Below are 11,325 nucleotides of genomic sequence, written 5' to 3'. Positions count from 1 at the left end.
ATATTAGATAGATAGACAGATAGACAGACAGACAGATAGATAGATAGATAGATAGACAGACAGACAGACAGACAGATATGGCATTAAAAGTGAACTTTATACTAAACTTTATGTACCAAACTAAATAAAATGCAAACAGCTCAGGTTGAGTTGATCTGTAATCGGCCCAAACAGATGCCCTTGTTTCTAACATTTTGACGTTCATCTGAAATTTACCTAAAACTAACCTTATGTTAGCCTGCTAGCTTCATTAGCGCTCTCTCTCTCTCTCTCTCTCTCTCTCTCTCTCTCTCTCTCTCTTTCAAAGGTTCACTATTACAATGTTAACAACGTTATGTGTCAAAACATACCTTGTACGCAAACTTCATCTTGGTCTAAAAAGGCGTTTAAATATTTACACCATTCATCTGCAGACATAAGCAGAAAGCCTGGTGTATGTTACATAGAGACGCCTGCTTCTTCCAACAGAAACACGTGTGTATCTATACGGGTATGTTGTCGAGTTTTACTTCCGGGTCAGACTTTTCAAAATAAAATTACATCATAATCCAAAATTAAGTTTCGGGGTGAAAATGATGATAATGTTAATGTGTAATAATAACTCAGTAATGTTGTAGGATATGTCTTGGGCACTTTATATGAAGTAAGAAGGAATATGTTTTTTGTTATATTTGTTATTTTATTACATATACTTAAAGTGCTTATATAGACTTCCACAGATTTCCTCACATCATGTTTTCTCTTTGTGCTTATAACTATGAACAAGTGTGCATTCGTGCGTTATTCACACACACACACACAGAGGATGGGATTGACTACACTAAATTGCATTGCAGGTGTGAATAGTGTGTGTATATATATATATATTGTGTATGGATCCACCATGAACCGGTTAGCTACCTAAAGATACAATGATGACTTTTACAAACCCATGATGAGGTCACCAGTGATAAACACATGGACTGACTAATATTTGAATTGTGCACAGCAAAAATGTGTACAAAGTCAAATATAATGACTGAACATAATAAAATAGTTTTGTAGATAGAAGGTACTTAAGGAAATAGCTGAAAATATATTTTTATAGTTTATAGAGAGCGATAAGTGGGGAAAAAAGTCTAAAATGGTTGTCTATTGTAATACTCCTCTGTGACCTCCAGGTGGCGCCGAGACACTTTTTTTTTTTTTTTAGCCCGTTCAAAATCAAGACACTAAACAACCGATGGATAATTTGTAATACTTAAAACACAAACTGTGCGTTTACACTTGCGTCAGTGTGTATATATGTGGATAAACGAAGAAGATTCGTGGTGTTGAGCGAACATCACATAAAGTCAGTTGATCCTTTTACGGGGCGGGGCTTTGACGTGACGTCACCGGCTCATTTGCATACCAGTCTGCATATATACGACTCTGCGCAGTGGCGCGATACATTGCTGCAACCCAGAGATATCAGAGATCATAAACGCTTACTGGTCTATCAAGGTATGCATTGTGATTTATTTTTAATTTTATGCTCGTATTCATGATTGCCGATGGTGATGCATATTGATGTTTTGCTGTTTTTCGGTTCATTTTGACGCATCTGATACACTCATGCATTGAGTGCAAGAATTAACAATCGAAAAATTATGGATTTGTGGGTTTTTTTTTTTTATAATTAATGCATGTGTGCGTGTAGGTGTGTAACTGCGGAAATCAGATCTGCTGACATCTTTCCTTTGTTGCATGAGCGCCTTTGTGCTGCAGGCTGTTAATGCATGTTGATTAGTCACTCGGGCGCTTTGTAGATATAAATGCATGAATAAGATAATAAAACGGATGCGTATGTATGAGACCGTAGGGTTGGGGTCTGAGTAAAACGTTAGGTTTGTTCGTTTTTGTGATTAAACCTAAATGGGCGGTGGTTCTTAAGCAGAAGCGTTGAAATCTTTGTGTGCGCACGTGGGGGTGCGTAAAAATGTCTGATTGTAAAAAAAAAAAAATGCTAAAAGTTAATTTCTCATGTCATATTTGCATATTTTTGAATGCATTCTTCTCCTCACACTCACTGTGCCTGGTCGCATTAGCGTGTAAATGTTCTGGCGTTTTTTCGGGGTTTTTTTCAGACGCCATTCAAAAAGGGTGCGGTTTTGTTCTCGTGTGGTCAGTGCAGCAGTCACTCTGGCTGGACTAAAGCTCTCACAATGTGCAATGCACAAGGTGGTAGAATGAACAGGACGCTGTAGGCGGTTTAAATGGTTATTCAGAAGGGGGGAAATGTGCAATTTTTGACTTTTTTTTTTTCTTTCTTTTTTTTCCCCCTGACAGACACCCTGCAACCATGTCTGACAAACCCAATCTTGAGGAGGTCACCAGCTTTGACAAGAGCAAGCTGAAGAAGACTGAGACCCAGGAGAAGAACCCACTCCCATCTAAAGAAAGTAAGGATTTGTTTTATTTTTATTTTAATGGATCATGATGCTGAAAGAGAGGAAGTGATTTCTAACAGGATTGTGCAAGACCTTGTGTTGCATGTTGCACAGAGAACCTGTTAAGAAAAAAAAAAGGGTGTGGGCTAAAGCTATGATGACATCTAATTGTTCTTCTCTCCCCCCTCCTGCTTCTGCAGCCATCGAACAGGAGAAGCAGGCGTCATCATGAAGACCCCAAGCTGCCATCATGCACTGTGCACACCCCCTTTCCCACACATTGCCTTCTTTTTGTTCACTTCTTTTAGCTGTATAACTCCGTAACCAAAATGTCAAAAAAACAAAAAAGGAAGATAATGCTAAAACGAAAAACCTAAAGCTGCCATCAACGTTGGGTGGACCTGAAATCATCCTCCACCAACAGCCAGAAGACAAACCATCCACCCACCCCCTTTTCCAAACTAGCAGTGAAGAGCGCGTCTAAACCTTGGCGCATGTAGCTTGGATCCATCTGGACTCCATGGCTTCGGCTAGTGGTGTAAAAAAGGAAGAAGGGCAAAGGACAAAGGGGGCGTGGCTTTGGAATGTGGACATTCCCAAAATTCATTAACCAATTGGGGTATGGCTTTATGTCAATGTGTGACCAGCTCACCAATTTGTGGCGTTGCATTTCTTTTTTCCTTTTTTATTAAGAAATTGAGTTTTACAGTAAAATGCACAATTTGATTTTTGTACGTCCTTAATGATTAAATACCTTCTTAGCACTGCTTCAAGCAAATGCTTTTTGATTGATACAAAAGAGGAAATGGTGGAAGCCAACTAGATGGGGAAACATTCCTAAGGCACAAGAGGGTTTTTTAAAACTGATTGTACCCTTTTTTTTTTTTTTGTACATGTGGGTTTTTTTGGGGAGGTTGCTTTTTTTTTTGTTTTGTTTTGTTTTGTTGTTGCACCCAATTTCAATTGTATTGAAACTGTCAATTCTGGAAAAAAAATCCATATTGCTTTCAAGTGTTGACTTTTTTTTTTTTTTTTTTCCCTTTGGGTTTCTGTAAAATTCAGCAAACCATGTTAATTTGCCACAAACCCATTCTCAAATGGAAAAAAGGAACGTGTTGTAATAAAGCCTTTGTTATCAAAATGTTTTTCTGACTCATTGTTTGCTTTCACTTTAAGTTGAGTATTGTCCAGGAACCTATAGTGACTTTACCTTGAAGTTTTTACTTAATGATGCATCATGTATATGTAGTGTTTAATGTACTAGTCTAAACTACCTAGTCAACGTTTTCCTTTTAGCATTAAAATGTGTGCACATGAATGTGACCAGCTAATTGAATAGGAGAGCCAACAATCTTCTTTTACATAAGTGAAAAGACTTCAAATCAATTTGTCAGTTTGGTGAAAATTTATGTAGTGTGTAAATGTAAATCTGAGTATCTGTGCTGGCAGTGAGGTGTTCTGACTAGCAGCTGGTGACTTGTCACTCAGACCATCCAATTAGTGTGTAAATGTGCTGTTCACGTGGCGTTTCAAAGCCTACTTCCTTTGCCTAAAATCAGTGTTTACCTGCAAAGCCTTAACATTACATGAGTTAGTGTTCTTTAATATTTTCTAAAATGTACATCAGAAGGTTTATATTCAATTATATTCCAAGCTTCACCCATATTGCTGATTCATGACATTTTGAATATTTAGCATATGATTGCAGACCTACACTTGCAACTGTCTAGCCAAATGATCTGTTGCTTGATTCTATACCAATGTTGATGGCAATGTTATTTTTAGATTTTTTTTAATTTAGTAAAGTACTAAACTGACAACTAAACAGCTTAACTTACTAAATAACTGTCTCTGTACTGATAGTACAGTATCTAATGTCATTACATTTAAATGAGACTTCAACACATTGAATGTATTGCATAATGAGAGATTAATTCACTGGCAATCACATTCATATAATTATTATTTTTCAGTTCATGGAAATGGATAACGTATCTGCCATTTAATCTCAGTCTGGTTCAGTTTTTTCTTTTTCGATTTTTGTTCAAACAGTGGCCTAGCATTTAGCAGCATTAGCTCTTTGCCTACAGGATCTAATCAGTCAACTAATTAACAAATTTGTAAGCAAACAATAAGCTTCCCCCAACTGATTGTTTAGCGAGTTTAGCCAGACCACGATGCTATCAAACCCACAGCCCTAAGGCTAGAATCCAAGGGCTAGCTAACTACTGAAAAGTGAAATGTAATTTGCTTTAAAACATGAGAGGTTAACTTAATAGTAATGCAACATCATAGACAAATATTAACTAGCCAGCTAGCTGCTAACGTTTATCTATTAAGAAGTCGATAAATTTGTTTCATGTTTTGTTTTGATGTGATCTAGTCACATCATCTCAAGAAGATCTATATAAGGGAATATATTTATAATTCAACTATACTATAACCTATAACCTGTAGCCTACATATTGACCAATATAATTTATGCATGCACTTTAGTTGGTGGTCTGTTCAGCTTACTTGTCCATGACGTAATAAGCTTTTCTGCTCTGTAACACAATCTGACACACTTAGCACACAGATAATCTCATATGCCAGTGTAAGTGGATTGGTCTTAAGTTAGTTACTCTTAATCTGTCTCACAAGTCGAGCTGTGTGTGGATAGACAGAGCTTGGAAAGTTCTTGAGTGTGTATGTATACCTTATACACAACAGTATCACGGACAAAAACTTGAAAAACACCTTCTGCACCTTCAAGTAAGCAACTCTGTTTTCTCTCTGGCGTTACTTTCCACACCTCCTCCTTCCAAAGAAGAAGACCGTTAATTAAAGTTTCCTTGCCTGTGGGGAGCTTCTCATATGTAGAAATCACCTATAATAGTACATTACACACCCTTTGCAGATGTGTTGCAGCCATGCAGACAAGAAGTAGTAAAGATGCACCTAGCCCAAAGGTAAACAGATCCAGACTTGCCTTAGGAATTTAGCAAAAGCTATAGAAAAGATCATGCAGAAAGCACAGTATCTTTCTGAGCCTACACGTAACTTTACAGACTGCTAAAAATCAGGAATTTAAATCCCCATTCACAAAGCTTTATTTAAAGAGTTTTTTTTTTTTTTTACCAAGCTACAGTTTATAGCCCTGCCTTTCACACTAAACTGTTCATATTTCATAATCTAAAGTCTTACATATTTGCTATCATGACACCATGTAGAAACCTGTAAGTACCTAATAAAATAATCTGCGCTGGGGTAGTTTGATATAGCCCCATGTCACATAGACGATGATGGTTCTTAGGATTATTAATGATCATTACTACATGCTATTTGACCATTTCTAATTGTATTTAATGTTATGGAATATCCAGAAGCCCATCTATATCATAGCAGCTTCAAATAGTCACTCGCTCATCAGACTTTAGAAATTAATCAAAGTAATTCATTCAAAACTATCATTAATATTATAGCTGAAACTATTGTCTGTTGTAGAAAATGAATCCTTCAGATTTGAGAATTCAGTAGTGGTCTTACAGTATAACGGTGCAAAAATAGTATTTTACACTTTACTGCAGAGTAATATTTCTCAGTTATAAAATAAATGTATGCTTCCCACAGCTCAATAATTGAGCAACAGTCAATTCACATTTAGATTGATATTACTGAAACATTACTAATACTGAGTATTGTGTATGTGATGTTTGAATTAGTGTCTATAAAAGACCATAGCTGCCTGCTGACCTCCAGCTCAATCTCAAACACTGTTTTATTTTAGCTAAAACCCTCAATAAATCCTGTCTATGAGGATTGCGTTATAAAGTGAATACTAGTTACAAGCTAGTTCTACTGTTATTTGCCCACTGATCTTTCTGCCCTGTCTCAAGCAAAGCCAGTGGGGGACCATTTAGCTTTTCACATGCCATTGCACACAGGATTCTGGCTCAGTGCCATTTCATGACTAATATTTAAGTGCAAACTGCCAAGAACATCCATGTTTTTGTGATGCTTTCTAGCTTAGGTGCCATGGTGTAATGATTTACTTTTGTCAGTTATTACAGTATGATTGTATATACTGCAAACTAATCACAGGAATGATTCCTCTTAAGATATTACCTATTTGAAAAATTGAGTAATATTAAGTATAGGGCTATTATCATCACAATATGAGATGATATTATACTATTAATAAGAACAACAATAAAGCATCTATGAAGCATTAAACTATTGAAAAAAAAATCCATTCAGAAATGGACAGACTCTCATTATCATTCCCATAGCTGCTGACTAGTCTCGACTAAAATATTAATCCCATCATCCTCTGCTGAACATCATTCCATCTGTTGATCAGGATGGCACACTGAATTAGCCACAGTAAACAGACAGCCCAGCTCTTGTTTCCATGGAGACTCGGGGCAGAAAGCATCGTTGTTGAAGTGAGTTTCAGCAGAACAGCCATTCCTGTGCCTGCACATGCTAATGTTATAACAGGAAGTGCTGCTGTTGGAAAACTGAACTGTATACCAGAATGATCTTTGGCTCTGATTACAAAGGTGACATTTTCAGTTTCTTAAATAATAATGTACATGGCAGTTCTTCATTGGATTAGGATGCATGCATTTTGGTATTTGAATAGTATCATATGCTTTCTGCTCAACATGCTGCTTTTATTCATATAGAACACACATGGAGGTAAATATCCTGAAAAATCCTTTGTAACTTAACCGACTCTAATCAGCTAAAGATTTGAAGGTTTTCATGATGGCTTCCTTCCACAATCTTCCTGATTTACATTCCTCTGACGGTTTTGTCTAATGTTTCATCTTGGGCTTGTTACACAACAGACACCTCCTGAGTTATTTGCAATGATTACAACCACAGCAACCTTGTTTTGTTCCTCATCGTTAAGAAACTATGCTAACATTAAAAGTGCAATCATGTAAAATAATAAAGTAAAAAAGACTTAAAGGAAAATGGTACAAAAATAATAATAAAAAATTAAACATATGAAGAGGATATTAACATAAAATGTTTTCCAAATGCCTATTAATGAAATAATAATAATAAAAAAAAAACATTTCCAAGACTGGTTTATAGTAAATGTTACTGAGATTGTGGGATATGTTGAAAAAAATATTAAGCTTACACCCTAAAAATAAGTGTCAGGAAAATGACTTAGTTGAACGACCATTTTGGGTTCCTCAAAGAGCTTACTGACAGAAAGCCATTTTCTGATGGTTTCATAATGAACAGCTGACTCATTTTATACCATAGGTGTTCACACCATATAGAAGGTTTTTTTTCTTGCCCAGTTCACTGTGGTACCAGCCCCATGCAGTAAAAACAGGTTTTGAATCATAAGAGTTGTTATTATATGGTTTTGGACTAAAGAACCTTTTCAGGCAACTTTATTTTGAAAAACATACAACAGTGGGTTGATAGGTTTTTCACAAACGTTTGTTTATTAAAGGTTTCTCAAGATGGCAAAAATAACAAGCACAAATTAGGATTTGGAGTTTGGAAGAACTTCTTGACTGCTGAGACATCATTGTGGTTGGCTGTGTTTGTTCTGTTGTCTCTCCAGGCTTCATCATGCTCTTAACTCTACATGGTCCCTGTCTTGGGGCGTTGTTGGGACTGAAACTGTATTACAGTAGAGAGAAAGCTGCTGATGGTTCATGGGAATTACTCTGCATGCTATCTCTTTCCCATTAGTCCTGACCGAGCTGAACAACTGAGCAGTTGTGGGATGGACGTATGTCCGTTGAGTTAATGCATCGGTGGCAGGAAATAGCAATCAATAGTGTTGTTTTGGACTTTTATATCAAGGGCTATAATGTGCTGTGGTCCAATAGTCAGGATGTATTTTAGCTGGAAATCATTGTTGGTTGCGTATCAGCTTTTTCACCAGACTGTCTTCACAGTACCTAATGCAATTCTTGAGCTACTAGTTAAGTTCTTGTAGGCCTAATCATTTTTGCGTACCATAATCCCATAAAGTAACTGGAGATTGTAGGGTGGCATACCATTTATCTCAGTTCCTATAACTAAACCACAGATTGGTATCATGTGTAACGGATTGTTTAACTAAACAATGCTAATAATGCTAAAATATAAAATTGACAGTTTACTAACTTACACTATCAGCTTCCGTATACAGTGTCCATATCTACATAAAATTATACCTAGGTTCATGTCAGTCTACATTTACATTTACTGTGTTCATATATCTTAATCCTGCATCATAGATTTTATTTACCATATAGAAATGTGTATTAAACCTAGCTGGCATCACTCCAGTGTAAAAATACATATTTGCTGAGGTAAGTGAGAAAAAAATGCAGGATGCAAGCATTAATCATTATAGAACCTGAAGCTGATAAGCATTCGGAAACTAGAGACAAAAAGACAAAGGCATCTCTGGCGAGTGCCACATCGGCTTTAATCACATTAAAATCATGTGTCTGAGGGAGAGAGAGAGAGAGAGAGAGAGAGAGAGAGAGAGAGAGAGAGAGAGAGAGAGAGAGAGAGAGAGAGAGAGAGAGAGACAGAGACAGAGACAGAGACAGAGAAAGAGAGAAAGAGTATGTGTGTGTGTGTGTGTGTGTGTGTGTGTGTGTGTGTGTGTGTGTGTGTGTGTGTGTGTGTGTGTGTGTGTGTGTGTGTGTGTGAGAGAGAGAGAGAGAGAGAGAGAGAAACTGTGGGCTTAATTACCCACAAGCTGTTTTAATAGCAATGCTAGAATCAGGCCTTAGACTTTAATTAGAACAGCGCAAAAGGCAGCAATTGCACTTTGTGTCATCTGATGCATAGCCTTTGATCAGCATTTTCAGGAAGGTGGATGTGTTTTGGAGCATAGCAACTACAGCCACACCCAGGCCTAATGAATCTGTTTAGTAACCACTTTGTGTTTCATAGCTTTTTAAAAATGTAAAGAAAAAAAATAGAAATAAGATTTATTGCACCCAGGAAAAAATAGCCTGACCACTCAGTACAGTTATGTGCAAATAGTGTTTAAGTTATTTGCTTAAACACACACACACACACACACACACACACACACACACACACACACACACACACACACACACACACACACACATTTGCATATTTAAATCTCATAATCACATATGCACAGTATTGTTTGGCAACAGTTTAGCCTGGTTTCTATACTTAAAGTTAACTAGACTGCTAGTTGTCTTAATGATTTTCTGTTGAAAAATCCACTTCAGTCTGACCAGCTACAAGATAGCTAACATAGAGCTAACTATTATGCTAAATTAAAAGCAGCAGCCAAAGTAATAAAACTAGCTAATGTTAGATATATAACATTGGGTTAAAATGCAATCACTAAAAATCGAAATTATATAACTATCTATAACTATCTTATTTTGGTGTTCTTCAATGCTGGAATATGTCGCTTCCTCGAATCAGGAATACTCTGTTAGTAATAATAAGTGAAAGTTCTCTGCAATCATTCATCTGTAATCTGTTGTTGGTATTTAGTCTGCATGCTAAGATATTCTCAGATTTTCTTGTGGTGTAAAGGCTATTGTTTGTTAATAAAAACACACTGACTTCCTATTTCATAAGAAAATATGTCAGTGTACAGAATTTTATGTAACCATGTAGTAAATCACGATATTTCATTAATTCATTAATTGGCATTAGGCTTAGACTTAATGTCTTGTCAGTGACTAATACATTTTTGTTTTCTCATCGATGCAAATAATATCTGCCTATTTTTATCCTATTTCTATTTATGATTCTTTTGGGATACATTTTTTAAGATGGTCACTTAAACTATGTTCTTTATCCTTTCATTCTGTGGTTCAACAAGCTATTGGACCCAACACCATGCCTTAGGTCATTTAATTCACAACTCCAGGAGACAAATGTGTTTGTAATTACTCTGGGTTGCTTGGCTGGGACAAGATTTCATTTGTTATTTATCACTTGGCATTAACTCTTCAGTATGTGTGCTCTTAGATACCGACACCAACACCCGAAAAGCACCATTGCTATGCTTTACTTTGGTTTATATTTGTGTATTGGTTTATAATAGTCTGTTAATGTGCGTAGCATTCCAGTTAGTCTCTGTACAGATTCCCAGATCTGCAACGCACACTATATCTCATTCCAGGAATCAGAAGATGCTGTGTAATGGGTGCAAGTAAGGCTAAACTGGCTTAGTTGTGGTTTCATTTAATATGCAGACTAAAGCTTTTCAACATGATTTACAGCCTCTGTGCTAATCAACAGTAAATGATTCAGGTATGCCGCTAAGCCTTAAGGAATTACAAAAGATATGTTTGCTTATAGTATTTAAGATTAATGTAATATTGAGACTGTTACATAATTCGAGTTTACTGTCTCCCTTGTTAGAAAACGTTCTGGGTCCTGTAGAGGATCATATATCAATGGCCTCCAGAGCAAAGCTGACCTAAAAAGGTAATGAAAAATAAGTTAAAAGCTAGAAAACCCCTTACAGACATTTACAGGCTTTTCTTCGGGTTATTCAACTTAAAGCAAATTATTCAGTAACTCCTATAAACACAAAGCACATATAGTGAATGGAAGGTTGAGGTTTTAAATGACCTAACAGTCAGAAGGCTACTATTAATCTTTCAGTGGTAGGTTATTTTAGGTTATTTGCTACAGATAGATGCTTGTACCAAATGAACAACTACATTGTAAGACATTTCGCAATGGATAAAATTAGAAATGAAAGTTTACCCGGCAGGCTTAACAGATCAAAATTTAACCTTGTTTCAACTTAGAAGTAGTCAAGACAATTCATTAAGATTTATTTTTTAAAACTTGAACTTAACTTAAAGGGGTTATCATGTTTTACAGTGTATACCTTACAGCATATACTCTAAATTGTTCTATAGCAATCTCTGGGAGTTGAAGAAACAAAACA

At 36.3% G+C, this 11,325-nt stretch overlaps 2 protein-coding genes across 2 annotated transcripts in view; one reads left to right on the top strand and one right to left on the bottom strand.

Moving 5' to 3' along the window:
- The window catches only part of pwp2h (PWP2 small subunit processome component), a 12,682-nt gene extending 12,174 nt beyond the window's left edge, over positions 1-508 (bottom strand). The window contains exon 1 of the mRNA XM_027156113.2: positions 351-508. Coding sequence (XP_027011914.2) covers positions 351-368 — 18 coding nt within the window. The 5' untranslated portion in view covers positions 369-508. The remainder of the gene's footprint in view (positions 1-350) is intronic.
- Positions 509-1,329: 821 nt separating this feature from the next.
- On the top strand, positions 1,330-3,556 carry tmsb4x (thymosin beta 4 X-linked). The gene is made up of 3 exons (XM_027156566.2): positions 1,330-1,485; positions 2,311-2,423; positions 2,612-3,556. Exons 2-3 carry the CDS (start codon positions 2,324-2,326, stop codon positions 2,641-2,643), a joined length of 132 nt encoding a protein of 43 aa, XP_027012367.1. The 5' UTR covers positions 1,330-1,485; positions 2,311-2,323; the 3' UTR covers positions 2,644-3,556.
- Positions 3,557-11,325: the final 7,769 nt, after the last annotated feature.

Source organism: Tachysurus fulvidraco, chromosome 18, assembly GCF_022655615.1.
Source record: "Tachysurus fulvidraco isolate hzauxx_2018 chromosome 18, HZAU_PFXX_2.0, whole genome shotgun sequence".
NCBI lineage: Eukaryota > Metazoa > Chordata > Actinopteri > Siluriformes > Bagridae > Tachysurus > Tachysurus fulvidraco.
The sequence above is the reverse complement of the archived record's forward strand: the minus strand, read 5'-3'. Positions and strand labels throughout refer to the sequence as shown.